We start from the raw sequence: 24,012 nt of genomic DNA, 5'->3' as shown, positions 1-24,012 counted from the left end.
AGGGTTGGCTGTAGCTGCTTCCACTGGACCAGTGAGGCCATGAGGTACCATGGGCTGCATCCCTGCTCTCAGGTTTCAAGCCACTTGGGACTCCAGGGTCCCACCTCTCTTCCTCTGGCCTCAGCATCTTGTCCTGGGGGATGGCAGCACACGAGCCCCAGCCAACAGGAACCTTTTGGATGGCATGGGTTGTTGTTAGTCACCTTTGAGTCGATTCACACTTATGGAGACCCCATGTATGCAGAGTAAAACTCCTTTTAAGGCTGTGACCTTTCAGAAGCAGATTGCCAGGCCTCACTTCCAAGGAACCTCTGGTTGGGTTTGAACCGCCAACTTTTCAGTTAGTAGTCCAGTGCTTAACCATCTGTGCCACCCAGGGACTCTGATGGCATGAGAGGGCTCCCGTTTCTCTAACCCTTTTTAGCCCTGAAACCCTTAGAGTTCTAAACCTATGCCCCACTTTCGAGGTCCTAAGCCAACAAATCTTACAGAAAGAGAAAATAATAGAATTTTTTAATAAATTTTTATCCCCAAACAATTGTTTTTGCTCTTCACCACAGAGGGGCCATGGCAGAGAGGAAAGTTCTCTCCAGGCTCCCTAAAAAGTGTCCAGGGTAGACTTAGGAGAAAAGTATTCCTCCAGTGTTTGGGAGGTTGAGGGGAATTAGGATGAGCAGGGCTCAAGGGTCAGCCTGGCCTTGACTGAGGCATCCCGCCAGATGGCTCCTGAGTGGGGCTTCCTTCTGGGGCTTTCCGAAGGCCCCGCGGTGGAGGATGCTCTGCAGACAAAACCCCTCAGTCTGCTGCGGGCCTCGGGAGAGGAGTCAGCGGCTCCCCAGGGCGCCTTCAAGTGGGGAATAGTCAACGGCCAGAGTTGGGGAAGAAAAGACCGGAGCCGCCAAGACACGTCCTCCTGTGGCTGCCATCAATCAGGGCAGCTCAAGAGACAGGAAGAGGCGGCCTGGTCCCAGGATAGGAGAGGACCTGGGAGGGGAACTGAAGACAGCAAGGCCAGGGGCGCAGACTGGGGCCAGGGCCCCAGCTCCGGGGACCCGCCACCTGGGCTCTTCAGTCTTAGCAACGCAGTCAGAGGTGATGGGGCGCCAAGAGTAGGAGGCAAAGCAGAGGGGTGGGAAGCCCCGCCGCGAGCGCAGGGCCGCGGGAGTCTGGCGCCGCCTGGCAGGCCGCGCCAGGGCACGTCTGCTCTCCCCGCTGGTCCTCGCCTCCGTAGCCCCCCCAGTAGTCGTCCTCCGTGGGCGCGTCTCCGCCCTGGCGCCCCCGCGAGTCCTCGGCGGGCAGGTCTCGGTAGAGGGTGGAAGGGTCGGCGGGGGGCGCCCCGGCCTCGGCCACCCCGTACAGGTGGTTGGAGGAGCTGTTGCCGCGGGCGCGACTGCCCGGCCGCGTGGGCACTGCCGGCGGGCAGGCCTGGAAGTCGGCCTCGCGGAGGGAGCGCAGGTCGCGGCCCTGGCGCTCCGGCGGCGTGGCGCACGTCACGTCGGAGCTGGACACGCGCGCGCGCTGGAACCAGGCCCAGAGCGGACGCGCGCGGCAGTCGCACGCCCAGGGGTTGGCGTTGAGTCGCAGAAACTCCAGTGAGGGCAGGTCGGCGAGCGCCTCGCCAGGCAGCGAGGCCAGACTGTTGTTGAACAGGTAGAGGATAGTGAGGCGGCTGAGGCCGCGGAAGGCCGCGCGGTGCACGCCCTGCAGCCGGTTCCCGTGCAGCAGCAGCCGGTCCAGGCTGCCCAGGCCGCGGAACACGTGCTCCGTGAGCAGCCGCAGGCGATTCCCGTGGAGGAAGAGGTGGCTCAGGTTGGCCAGGTCCGCGAACAGGTCATCCTGTGGAGAGAAGGAAGGGCGTAGAAGAGAGTGGTCCCGAGTGAGGACCCCACCCTGCCTCGTCTGTCAGGGGCTGGGTGAAGGGGGAGGAAGGGAAGCACAGCGACAGAGTCGACTTGGTTTCACCTTTTGATTCATAGTCCTGGGTTCGAAACCTGCCTACTCTAACCTACTCGCTGTGGGAAAAGCCATATAGTTGAGGTCAGTGGTTCTCAAACTTTAGAAGCATCAGAATCCCCTGGAGAGCTTTTTAAAATGAAGATTCCTGAACCTGCCCCCAGAGCTTGTGATTCAGCAAAGTCTGGGGTGGCTCTTGAGAATCTGCCTGTCTTTACAAGTACCCAGGTAATGCTGGGAGTGGTGGGGAAACCACACTTTCAGGACTACTGGTTTCCTTCAAAAACCCTGTTGGCTTAGTGTTAACCAAGAGGTCGGCAGTTCCAATATGCCAGGCGTTCCTTGGAAACTCTATGGGGCAGTTCTACTCTGTCATATAGAATTGCATATGAGTCGGAATCGAACTCGACGGCAGTGGGTTTGGATTTTTTTGGTTTGGTTTCCTTCAGCATGCCTACTGGGGAGCCAGACATCCCGAGTTCAAATCCCAGCTCCATCAATAATTGACTCTGTCATCTTGGCAAGTCACTTAGTATCTGTGACTGACTCTCCTCATCTGTAAAATGTAGAGATTAAATGAAGCTACATGTTTATGGTGTTTAGAACAAAGTTTCTACGTGGTAAGCATTCTGTGAGTTAACCATTATTGTTAACCTCTTAGCGCGTTTCCTCATTTATAAAACGGGTATAAAATGAGTATACCTACCTCATGAGTTTGTCCTGAGGATTAAAGAAGACAATTCACATAAAGATTATTTGGTGAAGTGCTGGGCAAGTGCCTGTCACACATGGATCTATCCGGTGATTAAACCCACCGGCTCTGGCACCAGAGACCCAGGTTCAAATCCAGCTTGCCTTCTTCCTACATGTGTTACCTTGAGCAAGTTATTTAACCTCAGGGAGCCTTGGTTTCCTCAGTATGTACCATGAGGATAACAGTGCCCCTTCCCCCTGCGAGCTGAGTGAAGGTTACATGGAGCAGTGCTGTGAGGGGCCAAGTACAGTACCTGACGGGTGCATGGTTGGCCATCAATAAATGGTAGTTATTATTACAACTGGAGTCCTAGTGGCATGGTGGTTAAGACCTCGGCTGCTAATCAAAAGGTTGGCAGTCCAAATCCACTAGCCACTCCTTGGAAGCCCTATGGGGCAGTTCTGCTCTGTCCTATAGGGTCACTGTAAGTCGGAATCAACTAAACAGCAATGGATTTTTAAGCCTAATATGGAGTCCCTAAAAAAAAAAAAACCAAACCCATTGCCGTCAAATTGATTCTGACTCATAGCCACCGGGATGGTGTAAATCGCTAATGTGCTTGGCGGATAATCAAAAGGCCGGAGGTTTGAGCCCACGCAGAGGTGCCTTGGAAGAAAGGCCTAGTGATCTGCTTCCAAAAACTCAGCCAGTGAAACTCCTATGGAACACAGTTCTACGCTGACACACATGGGGTTGCTTCTAACTCATGGTAAGAATCGATTTGACGGCAATGGGTATTATTACTAGGAGTCCCTGGGTGGTACAAATGGTTAACGCACTTGGCTGCTAACCGAAAGGCTGGAAGTTCGAGTCCACCCAGAGACACCTCGGAAGAAAGGCCTGGTGATCTACTTCCAAAAAAACCAGCCATTGAAAACCCTACGGAAAGCCCATTTTTTAGACAAAGATCAGACAGGCCCATGAAACAAACAATAACACAAGTGAGGAATATGCTTCTTAATTCAATCGAATATAAGAGACCAAATGGGCAATTCTGACCCAAAAGCGAGACCAGAAGGCAGGAAGGGACAAGAAAACTGGACGAATGGACACGGGGAACCTGGGGTGGAAGGGGGAGAGTGCTGTTCCAACCAATGTCACAAAACAATCTGTGTGTAAAATTTTGAATGAGAAACTAACTTGTGCTCTAAACTTTCACTCCAAACCAAAAAACCCAAACCTGTTGGTGTCGAGTAGATTCCGACTCATAGTGACCCTATAGGACAGAGTAGAACTGCCCCATAGGGTTTCTAAGGAGCGGCTGGTGGATTTGAACTTCCATCCTTTTGATTAGCAGCCGAACTCTTAGCCACTGTGCCACCAGGGCCCCTTTCACCTAAAGCACACACAATTATATACATATATATATATAAAAGAAAAACCTATGGTGTACAGTTCTACTCTGACACCCATATGGTCGCCATGACTTAGAATCAACTTGATAGCAACTGTGTTCTTGTGGGGCTCAGTTAGAATTAGGATCCATCCCTTTTCTGCTAGAGAGGACAGCTCTGGGGACCAAAGGTTCTGCTACTGGGCCCTGGGGGTTATTGCAGCTCCACTTCTGGAGACAGCAGGGGAGGGGAAGGAAGGGCAGAGCTGCCCAGGAGGGCTGCACCACTGCTGCCTTGGAGGGGCTGTCCCTCTTGCCCAGAGTCACCGACTCAGACCATGTTTAATGTTGGAAGGACCTTGGAGCTATGGTTCAGACTTAATGGCGGGGGTGGGGGGGCTGTTATACCTTGTCTGGAGAGGGGGCCTGGACTGTGCATTTTAACCAGTTTACCAGGTTGTGGGCCAGGTTTGGGAGCTAGTGCAGAGGAATTTACCAGCCCAGCCCAGTTTTCACAGTGGAGAGCACTGAGGCCCAGAGAGGTGAAGGGTTTGCCAGAGAGGGGGCCCAGAACCCCAGCCGCCTGACCCCACAGCCCTGAGGCATGCACCTCTTGTACAGGGCACCACTAGGTCAGCAGGTCCCAGGAGGTCTGGTTCTAGGGACAGGAGCACCCTCCTGTTCCCTTGGCTGTGGTCCTTCCTCCCTTCCCTGCCAGGGAAGACGATGCCTCCCACCCCAGGCTCTCAGGTGGGGGGAGGTTATAGACTCCCAGCCCACACCCCCAGCCTCCACTTTCCGCTGGTGCCCCCGTGTGCTTGCCCCCTCCCATCTGGCTTCCACCCTCTCCGCTACAGGAACTAAGCCTGCCAAGAGCCCTCCTCTTGGCCACACTGAAATCCATCCCGGTCCCCCTCGCCCTTCTTGAAGCCTCTGACACTAGTGTTCCCTGTCTCCTGTCAACACCCATTCCTGGCTCAGGTCTTCAGCTGACTCCCTGGACCACCCTGCCCTTGACCTGGCCCAATTTGGCCTACCCAGGAGAGGGCTCTGAATTCCTTCTACTCAGACACACCTGGTCAGAGAGGTTTCTCCTTTTTTATGGGGTGTCAGCAAGAGTGGGACCCACCCAGAGATGTCTGGCCAGAGGAGCAAAATGGGGGCAAGTGGGGGCAGTGGTAATGGGCACTTTGGGCCCTTCAGGAGGTCAGGGAGGGAAGAGCTAATTTGGGAACCCCAGGGGATTCTGATGCCTTTGACCGACAGCCCCATTTTGCGGGCCACAGAATTTCCCGATTCTACTGTCCTCTCCTCCCCATTTGTTCTCCGCGGAAGTCCTGCCCTTTTCTTCTCTGAGCCTCAGCCTTGGGGTCCACCACCCACCGCCAAGCTGTTGCCAAATCCACTTCCTCAGCTGTATCGCTGTAATCCGGTCTTTCCTCTCTCCACCCTCCACCTTAAACCCGTTCTCTGTGCATTAATAAGCTCTTGACTTTCACAGCCCTCGCCCTCCCCCCCACTTCCTCATCACCCCCTCCCTCTAGGCTGAGAGCGACTGCTAAAGTCATCCTCTTCGATTTCACAAACCACATCTCCCTCGCCTCCCCCGGGCTGGGTTCACAGCTTTCTGCATCCATTTGGAATCTCACAGAAGCATCCATCCCTGCCCCCCTTCCTGGACAGCATCCTGTTTTTAACCTTGCCTCCCTCCAACCTCCTGCTTCTGGCACTAATGGAATCAGCTGCTGGGCTGTGTGACCTTGGGCAGTTCCAGGTACCTCTCTGGGCCTCAGCTTGTTTCATCTGTGAAACAAGGGACTTGGGATCGTTAATCTTTAAGATCCCACTCTCATCTGATATTTATGAGTTGGCCAGCCTTGGAATGTACCTCATTCATTCAGTGAAGCTGAACTGAGTGTCTGCTCTGTGCCAGGCACCCCCGCTCACAGAGCTTACCCGTCTACGCCAAGTTTCGCCGTCATCACCAGCGTCAGCACCATGGAGCCTGTGACTTACTGAACTCTCACTGTGTGCCAAGGTCCTGCCACACAGGTCCCATGTCGTAACTTAGTCATCACAACCCTATTACACCCCCACCGTTGCCGTCTAGTCAATTCCAACTCATATCAGTTGACTCTAAAGGACAGAGTAGAGGTGGTTAAGAGCTACGGTTACTTACCAAAGGTCGGCAGTTCGAATCCAACAGCTGCTCCTTGGGAACCCTATGGGGTGGTTCTACACTGTCCTATAGGGTCGCTGTGAGTCGGAACTGACTTGATGACAATGGGTTTGGTTGTTTTTTGAATCTTTATGGGAGCTGACTGCCACATCTTTCTCCCGTGGAGTGGGCTTTTGGGTTCAAACCGCTGACCTTTCAGTTAGCAGGCGAGTGCTTAATCTCTGTACCATCATAGTTCCTACAACCCTATTAAACCAAAACCAAACCAAGCCCATTGCTGTCGAGTTGATTCCAACTCATAGTGACCCTATAGGACAGAGTAGAACTGCCCCATAATGTTTCCAATGAGCACCTGGTGGATTTGAATTGCTGACCTTTTGGTTAACAACAGCCTGAGCTCTTAACCACTGCCCCACAACTTTATTAAAAACACCCAAAACCCTACTGCTGTCAAGTTGATTCCGTCTTATAGTGATCCTATAGGACAGAGTGGAACTGCTCCATAGGGTTTCTAAGGAGCAGCAGGTGGATTCAAACTGCTGACCTTTTGGTTAGCAGCCAAACGCTTAATGACTGTGCCACCAGGGCTCCACAACCCTATTAAAACCCATTGCCATCGAGTGGATTACGACTCATAGTGACCCTACAGGATAGAGTGAAACTGCCCGATAGGGTACCCAAGGAGCTGCTGATGGATTCAAACTGCTGACCTCTTGGTTAGCAGCCGTAGCTCTTAACCACTACGCCACCAGGGCTCCCCACAACCTTACTAACCAAAACCCAAACCCACTGCTGTCGAGTCAATTCTGACTCGTAGCGACCCTATAGGGCAGAGCAGAACTACCCCGTAGAGTTTCCAAGGAGCGTCTGGCTGATTCAAACTGCCGACCTCTTGGTTAACAGCCGTAGCATTTAACCACTGCGCCACCGAGGTTTCCACAACTTTACTCCAAACCAAACCAAACCCACTGCCGTCGAGTCGATTCCGACTCATAGCGACCCTATAGGACAGAGTAGAACTGCCCCATAGAGTTTCCAACCTTAGGTGGTAATATTATTAGCTCCATTTCAAAGATTAGGAGAGGGAGGCTCAGAAGAGACAAGTGACTCTTCTAGGGTCCAACAGCTAATATTTGGTGAATGGGGATGTTAACTTCGGGGGCAGGGCCCTGAATAACTGCACTCTGGAGTTAGAAAACAAAGCAAAACAAAAAACATTGCTGTCAAGTCAATTCTGACTCACAGCGACCCCATAGGTTACAGAATAGAACTGCTCCATAGGGTTTTCTGGGCTGTAATCTTTACGGAAACAGATCACCAAGCCTTTCTTCCATGGTGCTGCTGGGTGGTATCGAACTACCAACCTTTAGGTTAGTAGTTGAGGGCAAACCATTTGCACCACCCAGGGACTCTGGAGTCAGGCAGGCTGGGGTTAGCTCTAGGATAGTACTAGCTGAGTGACTTTGCTGAGCTTCAACGTCCTCAGCTGTTAAACGGGAGAGATGATAAACCAGTTACTGCTGAGTTAACTCTGACTCATGGTGACCCTATGTGTGTCAGAGTAGAACTGTGCTCTGTAGGGGTTTCCATGGCTGGTTTTTCTGACAGATTGCCAGGCCTTTCTTCTTAGGCACCTCTGGATGGACTCAAACCTCCAGCCTTTCAGTTAGTAGCCGAGCACGTAAACCAGCTGCACCACTCAGGGACTCTGGGGGACATGATTTGTTGTTAGGCACCACTGAGGTGGTTCTGACTCATAGCTACCCTGTATACAACAGAATGAAACAATGCCCGGTCCTGCACCATCCTCACAATCTTTGCCAATGTTTGAGCTCACTGTTGCAGCTACTGTGCCAATCCATCTCGTTGAATGTCTTCCTCTTTTTCACTGACCCTCTGATGTCCTTCTCCAGGAACTGGTCCCTTCTGATAACATGTGCAAAGTAGATGAGATGAAGTCTCGCCATCCTCCCTTCTAAGGAGCATTCTGGCTGTACTTCTTCCAAGACAGATTTGCTTGTTCTTCTGGTAGTTCATGTTATATTCAATATTCTTCACCAACACCATAATTCAAAGGCATCAATTGTTCTTTGGTCTTCCTTATTCATTGTCCAGCTTTCACATGCATATGAGGTGATTGAAAATACCATGGCTTGGGTCAGGTGCAATTTGGTCCTCAAAGTGACGCATTTGCTTCTCAACAGTGTAAAGAGGTCTTTTGCAGCAGATTTGCCCAGTGCAATGTGTTGTTTGATTTCTTGACTGCTGCTTCCATGGGTGTTATTGTGGATCCAAAATGAATAGGAAATCCTTGACAACATCAATAGTTTCTCTGTTTATCATTATGTTGCTTATTGGTCCAGTTGTGAGGACTTTTATGTTGAGGTGTAATCCATACTGAAGGCTGTGGTCTCTGATCTTCATTAGTAAGTGCTTCAGGTCCTCTTCATTTTCAGCAAGCAAGGCTGTGTCATCTGCATTACACAGGTTTTAATGAGTCTTCCTCCAGTCCTGATGCCCCGTTCTTCATATAATCCAGCTTCTCGGATTATTTGCAAAGCATACAAACTAAATAAATATGGTGAAAGGATAAAACCCTGACACACACCTTTCCTGATTTTAAACCATGCAGTATCCCCTTGTTCTGTTCAAATGACTGCCTCTTGGTCTATGTACAGGTTCCTCACAAGCACAATTAAGTGTTCTGGAATTCCCGTTCTTCTCAACATTATTCGTAATTTGTTATGATCCACACAGTCGAATGCCTTTGCATAGTCAATAAAACAGTTAAATATCTTTCTGGAATTCTCTGCCTTCAGCCAAGATCTATCTGACATCAGCAATGATATCCTTATCATTCCATGTCCTCTTCTGAATCCAGCTTGAATTTCCAGCAGTTCTTTGTGGAGGTACTGCCACAACCGTTTTTGAATGATCTTCAGCAAAATTTTACTTACAAGTGATATTAATGATATTGTTCGATAATTTCCGCATTCTGTTGGATCACCTTTTCTTTGGAATGGGCACAAATATGGATCTCTTCCAGTCAGTTGGTTGGCCAGGCAACTGTCTTCCAAATTTCTTGGCATAGACGAGAGAGTGCTTCCAGCGTTGCATTTGTCTGTTGAAACATCTCAACTGGTGTTTCGTAAATTCCTGGAGACTTGTTGACTCGAGGGCACTGGGTTTGGGTGGGGTGTTTTTCGCCAGTGCCTTCAGTGCAGCATGGATTTCTTTCTTCAGTACCATCAGTTCTTGATCATATGCTGCCTCCTGAAATGGTTGAACATTGAGCAGTTCTTTTTAGTACAGTGACTGTGTATATTCCTTCCATCTTCTTTTGATGCTTCCTGCATCATTCAGGGTTTTGCCCATAGGATCCTTCTATATTGCAAGTCAGGGATTGAATTTTTTCTTCAGTTCTTTCAGTTTGAGAGATGCTGAGCATATTTTTCCCTTTTGGTTTTCTAACTCCAGATCTTTGCACATTTCTATATAATACTTTGTCTTCTCGAGCTGCCCTTTGAAATCTTCCATTCAGCTGTTTTACTTAATCATTTCTTCCTTTTGCTTTAGCTACTTGACGTTCAAGAGCAAGTTTCAGAGTCTCTTCTGATATCCACTTTGGTCTTTTCTTTCTTTCCTGTCTTCTTAATGACCTTTTGCTTTCTTCATGTATGATGTCCTTGATATCATCCCACAGCTTGTCTGGTCTTGGGTCATTAGTGGTCAATATGTCAAAGCTCTAGAAATGGTCTCTATAGGTTGGATATACTCAAGGTCTGTTTTAGTCATCTAGTGCTGCCATAACAGAAATACCACAAGTGGATGGCTTTTTAACAAAGAGAAATTTATTTCCGCACAGTGAAGTAGGCTAAAAGTCCAAATTCAAGGTGTCAGCTCCAGGAGAAGGCTTTCTCTCTCTGTCAGCTCTGGAGGAAAGTCCTTGTCCTCAATCTTCCCATGGTCGAGGAGCTTCTCAGGTGCAAGGACCCTGGGTCCAAGGACACGCTTTGCCCCTGGTGCTGCTTTCTTGGTGGTATGAGGTCCCCAACTCTCTGCTTGTTTCCCTTTCCTTTTTATCTCTTGAGAGATAAAAGGTGGTGCAGGCCACACCCCAGGGAAAGTCCCTTTACCTTGGATCAGGGAGGTGACTTGGGTAAGGGTGGTGTTGCAATCCCACCCTAATGCTTTTAACATAAAATTACAATCACAAAATGGAGGACAACCAGGGAATACTGGGAATCACAGCCTAACCAAGTTGATACACACATTTTTGGGGCGACATAATTCAATCCATGACAAGGTCATACTTTGGCTCTTATTGACTAGTTACCATTAATGATAAAAAAACAAAAACCCAGTGCCGTGGAGATAGTTAGCATTAATTGGGAGCTTACTCTAAACCAGAGATTAGGCTGAGCTCTCTCAAGCAGTATCCCTTTAATGCTCACAACAAACTCCTGAGGTACAGGTCATTTTACAGATAGGTCTGTTGAGACTCAGAGCGGTTAAGTCACTTGCCTAAAGCCACAAAGCAAATAGGAGGTGGGGTTGGGATTCAGACTCAGGTCTGCCTAGAGTGCAAAGACTGCTCTTAAGCACCATGCAGTCTGCTATAATGATTAAAAGAGAAGATGGGTGTCTTTATCACCCGTCTTCACTCAAGTCAGAAATCGGCTCTGTGAGAGCAGGGCCACTATTTTTGCTTACCCTTGAATACCGGGAACAGAGAACACTGCCTGGCGTGCAGTAGGCACTCAGTAAGTATCTGCTGATGAGTGATCTTATCTGACAAAGTGCCTGGCATACAGCAGAGTCTGTGAGAACCCCTATTGCACCCATTTCCATTCCTCTCTTAGACACCCTGACAGGCTGCGGTCCTCTGGCCTCCTGCAAAGCTCCCCTCCGGGGCAGGTCCGGCTCCATCTCGGGTCACACCTGCACCCCGTGCATATCACACCAGCCCACATGTTCCCTCACCTGCCTGTGGCCTCTCCCAGCCTAGTTCCACCAGGCAGTTCACAGGCAGAACTGTGTTCTTTCTTCTCTATAAAGGGCCAGGTGTGAAGATGCTTCCTTCCCACGAGCCATTCATGCTAGGGGCGTGCTGAAGAACCACTTCCCATTCCAGAAAGCCCCAACACCCACCCGAGGTCTGCTTTGCCCAGGCCTGTCCTGACCCCAGGCCCTGACTGCTGTTCTTAGCCAGTGTCGATGGGGGATTGAGTTACAGTAATGTGATTTATTCAGCACTGGGCTATGTGCTTTATATATACTAACTCATTTATTCTTTACAGTCATCCTTTGAGGATGGTTATTATTTTTATTATTGCCAGTTTATAGATGAGGGTTCAGAGAAAGGAAGCAACTTCCCTGAAGCTAAATAATTAGAAAAGAGCAGAGCAAGGATTCAAACTTAGGCCCTCTGATGCCAGAGTCTTCATTGTGAACAACTAATATATATATATTGATAAGGAGGTCTGAGTGTCAGAACTAGTAGTACTACTAGTACTAACGATACCTACGTACCACTACAATTGTCGTGGAGTTGACTCTGACTTATGGCGACCCCATGTGTATCAGAGTAGAACTGTGCTCCATAGGGTTTTCGGTGGCAGAATTTTTGGAAGTAGATTGCCAGGCCTTTCTTCCATGGTGCCTCTGGTTGGGCTTGAACCTCCAGCCTTTCAGTGTGGTAAACGCCTTACATTCTAATCCTCACAAAACTTCTTAGGTAAGTATTGTTATTCAGTACTATTATTCTTGAGGAAATGGAGATCAAAAGAGGTTAAGTAACTTTTCCAAAGTCATATAGGAGCCAGGATGTAGCCCTAGGTCTGGCAGACTCCGAAGTATATGCTGTTAAAAATGAGCCTACTGTGTAGCTCCTCCAAGGACCCTTCTCCGCCCAGACAGCTCTGTGTATGAAAATGGCCTTGAATGCAGTCAGACCATGCAGGCTTAAGTACCAGCTCTTGCTGGCTGTGTGGCGTCGGGCAGGTTCCTGGACCTCGGACCCTCCAATTCCTGGGTCAAACGAGGATAAACCAAAAAACCAAACCCAGTGCCGTCGAGCCGATTCCGACTCATAGAGACCCTATAGGACAGAGTAGAACTGCCCCACAGAGTTTCCAAAGAGCGCCTGGCGGATTTGAACTGCTGACCCTCTGGTTAGCAGCTGTAGCACTTAACCACTATGCCACCAGGGTTTCCCAAACGGGGATAGTTTGTGAGGTTCATCGTGATGGTGAGAACACATAAGCTCCCAGTCACAAGCATAGTGGTTTAAGAGACTTATATGTAAAGGCTGTTATATCTCTACAGGAGCCCTGGTGGCGCAAGTGGTAAAGAGCTTGGCTGCTGACCAAAAGGTCAGCAGTTTGAATTCACCAGCTGCTCATTGGAAACTCTATGGGGCAGTTCTACTCTGTCCTATAGGGTCTCTATGAGTTGGAATTGACTCGACGGCACTGGGTTTGGGGCAGTTCTACTCTGTGTTATAAGGTTGTTATGCATTGGAATCGACTCCACAGCAATGAGGTTTTTTTTTTTTTTTTAAATCTCTACAAGGTCTTTGGAACCCCAGCCTCAGTTTCTCCATCAGTAAGAAGGATGAAAACAATCTCCTGACTTAAAAAAAAAAACCGGTTGCTGTCGGGTCGATTCTGACTCATGGCCTACCCCATGTGTGTCAGGGTGGAACTGTGTTCCGCAGGGGGTTTTCTATGGCTGGTTTTTCAGAAGGAGATCACCAAGCCCTTCTTCTGAGGTGCCTCTGGGTGGATTCAAATCTCCAACCTTGCAGTTAGCGGCAAGCATGTTAACCCTGTGCACCACCCTGGGACTCCAATCTCCTGACAGCATTGCGGAAATGCGATGAGAAGCATGAGTGCACTTTGTAAACTGTGAAGTGCTGGGCAAATTCAGCAAAAGAAAAGGAAGCAGGGTTCTGGGGAAACCCCCCCGCCATAGCCTCAGTAGAATCCTTGAAGTTGACCCCAGTCTCTACGATGAGCCACTTCACAGAAGAACCTGTTCTGAGGACACTGATACCAATGTTAAATGAGGTTTGTTTTTTAAATAGCATTTTAACAAGCATTTACATAGTGCTTACTTATGCCAAGCACTATTCTAAGTGCTTTACAAATTATTTATGTGTTTAATCCTTATGAGATCTCTAGGAGATAGGTCCTATTGCTACCCTTGGTTTTACAGATGGGAAAACTGAGGCCGGGGGGTTAAAAAATGTCACATGCTTGCAAATGGCAGAGTTGATAGCCTGTCGAGTGCTCAGCATGGTGCATGACACACAGTGTGTCCACTAAGTCATAGTGGCTGCTATTATTATTATGCAATAATGGTAACATAACATTTTTTCCAACCATGTATTTACTTCTTGTCTGTCTCCCCCCCGCCCCCCACATTGCTGTCGAGTCAATTCCAACTCATGGCGATCCCATGTGTTACAGAGTAGAACTGCTCTGTAGGGCTTTCTTGGCTGTGATCTTTACAGAAGCAGATTGCCAGGCCTTTCTTCCACAGCCCCACTGGGTGGGTTCGATCCGCCAGCCTTTTGGTTAGTTGTCGAGCACAAACCATTGGTGCCACCCAGGAACCTCGTCTGTCTCCCCACTATCATGGTATCTTTATGAAGGCAGGGATTGGTGTCTGTTTCGTCGGCTATTGTATTCTCACAGCACCTAGCACATAGTGGGTGCTCAATATTATGCCTGTTAAATTATGGTTGCTGTTGTTATTATCAGTACCATCATCAGTACTGATCTGTTTTTGAGACCAGCAGGTTGGTGACTGTCAGGCACCAACCCAGGGTAGGGAGGAGTAAGCTCCTTCCAGATTTATGTGGGGAGCTGGAGATTTTGGCTGCCCTCGCCCCCTCCCAGTTGGAGGCTGTGTAGCCGAGGGAGGGTTTTCTCCAAGAGCCGTTTGGAGGATATGTTATGGCTTCCTGGGGAAATGGAATGGCAGGATCTGACTGTCAAACAGTCAGCATAACAACAACAATAAACAATAATTAGATCAATAATAAAGATAAATAACAATTACTGTTATTCCTTCCGTTTTCAGGGCATCCATTTTCCAGCTGCTCAACAGCTTTGTCCTTATTTTTTTCCTTCTTCCCTTGTGCTGAAATGAGGGGCTTGAGGGACAGGACTCTAGGAAGGTGGGTTTTCCCTCTGTCCCAATGCCCAGGGAGTTGGAGAGAGGCTGAGTCTTCTAGGGGACACCACTGCTAGTGGTTTTGCCCTTTTGCTCTGCTTTCCTGTGCTGTGGGAGGACGCGGGGCGGGGCGGGGGTGAGAGCAGCCACAGGCCTTTTGGTGCCTGGGGAAAGGCAGAGTCCCCTGAAGGCAAACCAGGGCGGGTAAGGAGAGATCACAGAAAGAGACACACACAGACACCCAGACAGACATGGGGGTGTGTGCGGAGTGGGTGTGTGAAGGGAGACAGACAGAAGAGGCAGAAGAAGACAGATGGGGGAAGCAAGTCAGTGAGAGAAGCAGAGAGGGACCAAAAGGGACAGACAGACAGACTGGCAGAGGGAAACAGGTGAGGGGAAAGTTAGTGACAGAGAGACAGAACCAAAACCAAATCCGCTGCCATCAAGTCAATTCTGACTCGTGGCGACCCCATGTGTTACAGAGTAGAACTGCCCTCTACAGGGTTTTCAATGGCTGGTCCCTGGGTAGCGCAAATGGTTAAGTGCTCAACTACTAGCTGAAAAGTTGGTGGTTGGAGCCCACCCAGAGATGCCTCAGAAGACAGGCCTGGTGATCTGCTTCCCAAAGGTCACAGCCTTGAAAACCCTATGGAGGAGTTTTCAGCATATGTGGGGTCGCCATGAGTGGGAAGTGACTCGATGGCAACTAACAACAACAATCTTTATGGAAGCGGATCACCAGGCCTTTCTTCCAGGGCACCTCTGAGTGGGTCTGAAGTGCTAACCTTTTGGTTAGTAGTTGAGCACAAACCATTGAGATAGGCAGAAGCAAAAAAAACAAACTTGTTGCTGTTGAGTCGATTCCGACTTATAGTAGAACTGCCTCAAGAGTTTCCAGGGAGCGCCTGGTGGATTCGAACTGCTGACCTTTTGGTTAGCAGCCGTAGCTTTTAACCACTACGCCACCAGGGTTTCTGAGATTGGCAGAGAAGGACGCAAACAGGACAGAGGAAGACAGACAGGATAGACAAAAATGAGACAGAGAGAAACTTAGAAAAGGGGCAGGGAAATAGAAGATGCTGAGGCAGGAAGGCGGGGAGGGGACACTCTGGGATGGGAGTGGGAGCAGAGACGCCAGGAGAGAGAAGACTGTGGCGTGAAGCGGGCTCACCTGGAGGTGGAGCAGGCTGTTCTCCTGGAGGTAGAGGTACTGCAGGCTGACCAGGCCGCGGAAGATGTTGCCAGGCAGGCTACTGAGCTGGCAGCGGTACAGATGTAGGGACTGCAGCCGCTCCAGGCCCTGGAAGGTGTCGGGCTCCAGAGAGCGCAGATGCCGGTTGTCACCCAGGTCCAGCTCCTCCAGCGCCTGCAGGTGGCGGAAGGTGCCCGGGTAGATGGTGGAGAGGTTGTTGGAGAAGAGCCACAGGGTGAGCAGGTTGGGCCCGAAGGTGCCAGGCCGCAGCGTGCGGATGAGGTTGTTCTGTAGGAAGAGTCGCTGGGTGCTGGGCGGCAGGAACAGCGGCACCGAGGAGAAGTTGTTGGCCTGGCAGCTGACAGTGGGCGGGGATGAGTAGCAGGTACAGAGCATAGGGCAGCTGGGAGCTGCGGGGGGCAGGGCCAGGAGCATCAGCAGGAGGCAGGCTGAGGCAGGACCTGCGGGGAGAGTGGCGGGGTTATGCTGGGCGGGCTGCCAGGGTGGGGGTGCCAGCCACCCAGGGCCTGCCCACTCACTAAAGGCTAGAGCCCTGGTGCTAGGTACGTCGGGGTGGTGGAGGGCCTCTGGGTGCTACCTCAGAGTCCCCAGAGGCCCTGGCCACTTTTACTTTTGAGAGTCCTGGTATATGAAAAAACAGAGACATCCCAAGAGGATGTTATAAAAGGCACTGTGATGTGTTTAAAGTTGTCTGACAGTGACCAGCTTCTTTCCATCCCGTCTATTTCCACTGCTGTGTGCTTGACCGTGTTTGGAGTCAGGCCTTCTCAAACTTGGTAGTGACAGTTTGGCCGGACAGTTCTTTGTTGGGTGGGGGGAGTCACATGTAGGATGTTAAGTAGCATCCCTGACTGATTAGATGCCAGCAGCACACAGCTGTGACAAACAGATGTCTCCAGACATTGTTGGCTGTCCCCTGGGGGTAAAATGGCCCCAGGTGAGACTCACTGAAACCAACTTGAGAGCCTTTGTGAAGCTAAGGTTGGAGCAAAATGGCCTCTGGCTACCCTGAGGACCGGCCTCACCTGGTGCCCAAAGCCCTCCTCCCTCCCTTCCTGTGGCTTTCCCCCATGTGGGGAGGGCCCTTAGGGACCAGGGGTCAGTGGTTCCCTAAGTGGGGTTCTCCCTACCTGCAACCACCTGGGGTCCCGGAGAGAATGCATCTTCCTTGGCCCACCCCGCAGTCCTTCACTTTTACAGCCCAGGCTCTTCTCACACAAAGTCACTGAAACATTTTTTTTTCAAAGTAATTTCTGAGGGTGGGATATAGTCCAACTTCTTGTGATACGGATGGAGAAGTAAGCCCAGTGTGGGCAAAGGGCCTGGGGACTAAAGGTTTTTATCTTGGCCCTGGTGTTCCTGTGCTATAGCAGTGGGGTGCAGGCCCCTCAGCCATCCCTGTCCCCCTGCTCTGACTGCAGCTGCTAAAGTTCTGGATCAAAATGAGCTTGACCTCCACCCCTTGTCATCATTTCCACTTGGCTCCTGGGATATTCTTCCTGGCATGCCCCCAAAGCCAGACTGAGCACCTTCACTTGACTGAGCACCTTCTGCTTGAGGCAATGTGTGAGGCCTTCAAGGGCAGAGGGGAGGGGACCCGGTCCTTGGTCCCAAGGGTCCTGGGTCTCCCTGGTTCAGAGGCCCTGGAGACTGAGGGTGTTTTTAGGCGTGAGCCCTCCGAGGCTGCGAATGGCACCTGCCGGGCGGTTGTTGTGTATGCGATGTCTCGCGCTCCTGAGGTTGGGTGCGTGAATGCACGCATGTGTATGTGATTTTGGGTGATGGTGTGAGCCAGGTGCTCACTACTTGAAGTGCTCCTGAGCCAGCTGTGCATGATGGCACCAATGGGCCAGGTGTGGCGGTGACATCACAGATGCTCCAGTGGCCTCCTCCTGTACCGGCACTGGGTGGGAGACCCCAAGCCCCAGGTGGTGGTGCTCTGGGGTGCCCTCCTTCCCGCCTGCGCCCCGTGAACATCCCCGCCCTGCCGGCACTGCACTGGTGTGTGCGAGTGTGTGCATGCGAGCGTGTGCTGGCTGTCCTCCGCGTGTGTGTGAGTGCCGGGCCCCGTGCGTGTGTAGGCTGGGTGTGATGTAATACTCAGTGACACAGAGGCTGCTGTTCCATTCGTTCACACCACCTCCGCGTTTCTCGGCCCTTCTCACCCCTCCCCCGTGCGGCGTTTCACGATTACTTTCTCCTCCCGAGTTTTTCCGAGCCACGTGGGGTGGAGGAGCATGTCTCTCACCCCTCAACCGAACTAGGCAGGGGTGGGTGAGGGAGCGTGGTGGGGAACCCGAGGTAGGTTTCATGGTGGATGAGGTTTGCGGCTTAGAGATGGAGATTTCAGAATTGGAAAGGTCCTCCAGGTTCATCTGGTTCAACCTTGTGTTCTACCGAGGTGAAAGCTGGGGCCCAGAGAGGGCAAGCGACTTGCCCAAGGTCACACAACAAATTAGTGGCGGGACAAGGGCCAGGAAGGAGGCTCCTGATACCCAGCCAGGGCACTTCCCTTCATGTCAGAGTCACCCTCTCAGCTCCGCTTCCCCAAGGACTTGACACCAGAGGAAGCCAAATCCTTCTCTGATCCCTTAATCCTACCCCATATCCACAAGCTCACAAGAGTATGCTTTCGTTCCGATGGCCGCCAGCCCTCCCTCCATTGGGAGGATTATGGAGGAGCTCTCCCTCAGCCCTCAGGGCTGCCAGCTCCCCTGGAGAGACAGAGAAGGAACGGTACCTGCAATCCTAGAGGGCCCCAGAGTGAGTACCAGTCCCCTGGCTCCTGGTCTCTCCAACCTTGAGGGCAAGGTTGGCAAGAGTTGGCAAGGGCCCCCACGTATCCCTCTTACCCATGACCCCCTGTCCCCCGCTTGACCTGATTAGGCTCGTTCTCCCCTCTTGTCCCTATGCCCCTCCCTCTTATCCCAGCACCCCCATCACAGCCTATCTTCCCCAACTTGGGGTGGTGTTCTCTGCAGGCTCTTGGAAGAGGGACCCTGAGTGGGGGCCCCCCGCCATGGCAGCTGCTGCGTAACGGTGACTCTGTTGCCATTTCTGGCCCTCTCCGCCGCCGTGCAAACCAGCTGTAACCCAAGGAGCCTCATCCATAATTCAGGCTGCGGCTCTCACTGGAGGCGAGGAGGAGGGGAAGGTGGTGGACTCTGGATTTCTCGGCCCCCAAGCCCAGCTCCAGCACTCCTGGGCAGTAGCAGGCTGGTGAGCTGCACCTTTCTCTCCCTTCCGGCCCTTCCATCCCTGCTGGGTGGGTGCCCTTCTCCTTCCGGCCACAGTCCCCTCCCTACCCCCTGCTTCTATATCTCTTTGCCACCACTCCTCTCCTCCAGGCCTCTGCCTTCTCTCTCCAAGGACTGCTGCTCCACTCTTGGCCCCCGTGCTGTGAATTCCCAGTGGAGACCGGGGCAAGAGCCTTGTGTCTGGGACTGAACCCTCTGTGGCCATCTAAAGCAAACCTCTCATTTTACAGAGCCATTCATTGAGGCCTGGAGAAGGGAAAGGCCAGTTTCTGAGTCAGCAGCCCAGGCCTCCTGACCTCGGATAGCCTGCCTTCAAAATGCTTCTTGGAAGCCTTTATCTCATCCCTCCACTGCCTGGGCAGGGGAAGCCCTTCTAACAGCCACCCCCGCCCACCGTTGCCACTCACCCCATCTTCTTTCTCTCCTCTTTTTGTTTCCCCCTAAAGTCAGCTGGTGATGGCTTGGCCTGAAGGAGTGTAGAGCAGGAAAGGGAGGGCACCATCCATTATTAAGCACCTACTGTGTGCTGGGTGGTGTGTTTTTACATGTTAGCCTCTTTACCCGGAGAATAGAACATACCATCACATGACCCCCTGTAAAAGCAACATTATGGCCCCCAATTTGTAGAGGAGGGAAGGGATGCACTGGGTTGCCTCAGGTCATCAGCTAGTACAAGGTAGAGCCCAAATCAGAAGGGAGGGGTGTGAAGATTGTCAGAAGGGGCCCCTGTGGCTTTTCTTTGGCATCGTCCCTGGAAACCACCCTGACTGTGAGAGGTGCTGCCTTGAGGGGAAGGGAGGGTGCACAGCGCTGGGTTGGCCACCATGCTGGGTCTGGATGGCTGTTCAGGGTCAAGGCAAGGAAGAGACCCAGGCTCTATGGAGAACTTTCCTCTCCTGAGCTCCAGATTATGGCTGCTCTAGGGGGTAGTCCGTTTGGGAGTCAAGAGATGACCAGTGTCTAGAAGATCTGGCCAGGGGAGGGAACAGAGAGAGGCCAGGACACGGTCTGGATCCTGAAAGGCTGAGATGTTTAGAGCCAAAAACTATCCATTCCCGGAGGGCCCATGGTCAAGAACCCTGGACTATCAAACCGTAGAGTACCAACGTTCAGAAGCAAAATTCTCAGTCCACTGAAGGAAGGGAACTTGAGGAGGAGATAGACAGACCCATGGTAGAGGGCAGGAGTTGGGGTGCCAGCACACCAGGCAGGGGGGTTGGGCCAGTGACCCCTGGAAAGAGTGCTGACCAGGGGTCAGGCCTCTGGCCCTGGACAGGGTAGCACAGGGCTCCATGCCCAACAGGCAGCTTCAGGGAAGGACTGGGGCCTGCCAGGCAGATGCTGAGGGGGCTGGGGCTGAGGAGGTGAGAGTCAAGGATGGGACGGAGGTGGTGGAGATGTCAGTGATGCAGGGGCCTGGGGAGGCACTGATGCGGGTGATGGAGGTTTAGAGCTGCTGCAAACAGCTTCTCACACCGCCAGAATGTAACACCCCAAAATAAGCAGCCACCGAGGTGGTAGCAGCAGCAGGATCCGACGGGGCCCCGGAGATATAAATGGCAGCACAGAGCCAGCCAGGGTGCCCACCCTTGGAAGCTGCCACCCCCACAGCAACGGTCTCACTCTCTCACCCTCACAGCTGCCCCCAAGGTCCTGAGCTCAGAGCCACCAGCCTGGCCCACCAGCCACTCCCTGAGAGAAGGGATGGGAAAGGCAGGCACTGTGGGAAGGGAGGGATTTACACGTGGAAGTGGTTACCAGAAGCCTTTGTCTCCTCCCTGGGCAGCCCTCAGCCCGTCCTGTCTCCCACCCTTTTCTCCTCCTCCCTTCCCTCATCTCCAACCCTCTCCCCACATCCTGATCTACCCACAGCCCCTCTCCCATCTATGGGTCCCTATCCCCAGCCCTTCTCCTCCACCCTCCTCCCTGGTCCTGAGACCCACCTCTATCCACCATCCCAGTCCTTCTCTGGTTTCCCATCTTTCCACTTCTCCATTCCAGTCCCCAGGGTCCTGGTCCTTGTTCTCTCTTCAGTAACCCCCACCTCCGGATTCTGGGGCCCTGTCCCTAGTCTTCTTTCCATCCCTCCCCCTAATCTGGTCTTTCCTTCCCCCTTCCTCACCTCAATCTCACTTCCCTGGCCACCTCCCCCCCCATTCACCTTTATTTCTTATTCTCCTTTCCAGCTGCCTCCCTCCTATCTGCTCTCCAACCACTTTCTCCACCATTGACGTCCCCTTTCCATCCCCCGCCCTCTGACCCTTTCCCACCCCGCCCCCAATCTCAGGCCCACACCCTTTTCTGCCTATCAATCCGTGGAACACTCCCCTTTCTAGCGCCCTCCATCTGTTCTACCAGGGAGGGCCGTTTGGATCCCCTGCTACGCTCCCGACCCTCCCAGTCGGCCCCCTACCCACACCCCTGTCATCCCAGGTGACGGAAAGTGCTGAGGCACCGGGCTCCAGGAGTTGCTGAGTCGGCGCTTCCCTAGCCGGCTCGAGTCCTCCGCGTCCCCCGGAGCACGTGGAGCCGGGACAGCGGAACCTGAGCCTCCCTCCTTCTTCAGACCCTCACGCCTGCCCTTTTCGTCCCCTCTCAGTCACGAGCTCCCAGCGCGGCCCCGCAGGCTCCCTGCCGGACGCCCAGCTCCTGCGAGCAGTCCTGGGGCGGGGGCGGGGGCGGGGCCCGGGCGCTCAGTCGTCCACCTCCTCAGGCTCCTCTTGCCCCCACACCTGCTCACCCTCGCGCCTGGGGGGAGGGGCCGCCCTGCTCCCGTGCCCTTGGTGCTTCCCACCCTCCGGCCGCCCGGGGTCCCTACCTTGCAGCAGGCGCTGGAGCCAGGGCAGCATCTTGTCTCGCCGCTCGGGGGAGGGGGCGGCGGGGGGAGGGCGCTCCCACTCGCTCCCCGAGCCCGTCAGGTGGACGGCTGGGGCTCCGCGGGGCTCCGGGAGGACCCGGGCGTCCCCGAGCGCTGTGGCCGGGCCGCGGCGCTCTACCCTGCGCCCCCCGGGCGACGGAGCTCGGGAGGAGCCATCGGCCCGGACGGGACGGGGCAGGCGCGACGGGGCGGGGAGGGGAGGGCTCGGGTCAGTGGTCCACGCCGGGTGCCCGCGTCCCCCAGCAACGCGGCCCGCGCGCGAGTCCGTAAGTCCGTCGGTCCGTGCGCCCCGGCCGCTCGCCGAGAGAGTGAGGACCGCGGGGAAGAGCTTCCCAACTACCCCCCTCCTTCCCGCACTCGCTAGCTCCTCCCCCGCTTCCTGGCTGCCGCCTTAACTCTTTCCTGGCCACTAGGACGTGTGAGCGGCTCTCTCGCCCCCTCCATCCTGGCCTCCTCCCCTCCTTGGGGAACCCGGGGGACTGTCTTCGATCGCCTTCGCGGCGCCGCGCCTCTAGAGGAATCCCTTCTTGAGGGGGAGCGGTAATGGAAGGGAACCCCGTGGGCTTGACCTGTTCTCCCCTCCCAACTTTCCGGTAGGAGATGGCCACTCCGGTGGTCATCTTCCACCTCTTCCGCGCCCCCCGCGCCAGTGTTCAGGCTTTCAATGCTTCGCTTCCCCGGGGTACGGGAGAGCTCACAGCCAAGCAAGATGCCACCTTCCCTTTCGTTCCCAGACCCCGAGCCCAGAGTGTGCGTGATTATAAGAGTATATGCAGGAGTTTGTGTGTGCAAGCGCGTGTGTAGATGAGCGTGCACGCGCGCGAGGACGCGTGTGCAGGTGGGATTCGAAGTGCTTGCACGCAACCTTTTATACAGGCCTAGGGGAGCAAGGGCACGTGAGTGTGTGCACGGGTGAGCGCCGAGTGCCTACCAGCGCGCGTGTCTGCGCTGGCAGAGCGTGTGCGGCTGGGCGAGGGTTTGGCGCGCGAGCCTGGGCATGGATGGCGAAAGTGTCGGAGTCCGGGGTGTGGACGCCGCTCAGTGCATTTGCGAGCGGGTGCAAGTCTGGGTGCGCGTGCGAGTGGGTGCGTTTTTATGTGTATATATGATGCGTCCGAGAGAGGGTATCTGGGCCCCAGGAGGTGGCTGGAAATCCCAGGCGTGGCTTCACGCGATCTTCCTCTACCCTTTTAAAGGAAGTGTATGCTGCTCTCACCGGGGCCCCTGGAGCCCCAAGTGACAGCGTCCTGGACAGTATCAGCCGACTGATGTCCTGTGCGCCTCCTCACACTGGCAGTGATCCCGCTTACCCTGGCCTTGACCCGGCCAAGGGAGCCTGATGTCTGGTACCATGGAGCCACCACAGCGCGGGACAAGATCGGGACCCGAGGGGGACTCACTTCGCGTACGGTTGACAAGCGGCGAGGGCGGGGTTGGAGCTGCTGGAGCGGCGCGTACGGCCGGTGCCAGGGCCATCTGCGCGCAGCCGGGCCGGCACGACCCACTCCCGGGAGCGAAGCGAGGGAGCTCCTCGTTCCCCCCCCCGCCCCCTTCTCGTTTTTTGGCCCTTCCTGTCTGTGCCAGGGTGCAGCGCAGTGCTTGGCATACAGTCGGCGCTTTATAAGTGCTGGCCTCATTCTTCCCACTCATTCTCTGCCCATTCCTTAGTCTTCATGCGTCCCTCGTTCTGTTTCGATTCTCTCATTTTCTCTCCCCCACCTTATTCATGTTTCATAGTCTCCGTCTCCCTGTTCTCCCCTTCCTTCTCTTTTTCTCTCCCTCCTTTTTTTTTTTTTTTCTTTTCTCTCCCCGAGTCCGTTTTTCCCTGTATGCATCTGTCTTTCTGTCAGTCACAGTCGCTCAGTGTCTGTCTCTTCCATCTTATTCTTTGTGGCTCTGTGCCTGTCTATCTTTCCATCTCAGGGTGTGTCTCTGTGTCTCTATCCTCATTTCATCAGCAGGCTCCGGGTCCTCTTACACCTCGGCGCGCGGGCGCCCCCTGTAGGTTCCATCCTCTGTCCTCGGACTCCCAGACCCTCTCAGCACCTAGATTTCATTTCCCGCCCCTCTCTTTTCCAGGTCAGGCAGGGGAGGTCAGGGGTGTCCCTGGGGCTCCTGTCACCCTCCCGTCTCCAGAAGGCAGGAACCGGCCCATGAGTTTCCCGGGCCCCACCCTCCTGGGCCGCGCCTGGGGAGAGGGCCTGGAGGGGGCGGTGGGGAAGGAGTGTTGGGGGTAGCAGGGTGGTATTTGGCGTCCTTCCCCG

General features: G+C 53.4%; 1 protein-coding gene across 1 annotated transcript; it reads right to left on the bottom strand.

Annotated features, from left to right (window-relative positions):
• Positions 1-534: 534 nt before the first annotated feature.
• RTN4RL2 (reticulon 4 receptor like 2) lies at positions 535-22,050 on the bottom strand. Its single transcript, XM_049889711.1, has 3 exons — positions 21,689-22,050; positions 15,572-16,053; positions 535-1,836 (listed from the first exon to the last, which is right to left on the bottom strand). Exons 1-3 carry the CDS (start codon positions 21,717-21,719, stop codon positions 1,087-1,089), a joined length of 1,263 nt encoding a protein of 420 aa, XP_049745668.1. The 5' UTR covers positions 21,720-22,050; the 3' UTR covers positions 535-1,086.
• Positions 22,051-24,012: the final 1,962 nt, after the last annotated feature.

The sequence above is a fragment of the Elephas maximus genome, chromosome 7, assembly GCF_024166365.1.
Source record: "Elephas maximus indicus isolate mEleMax1 chromosome 7, mEleMax1 primary haplotype, whole genome shotgun sequence".
Lineage (NCBI taxonomy): Eukaryota > Metazoa > Chordata > Mammalia > Proboscidea > Elephantidae > Elephas > Elephas maximus.
The sequence above is the reverse complement of the archived record's forward strand: the minus strand, read 5'-3'. Positions and strand labels throughout refer to the sequence as shown.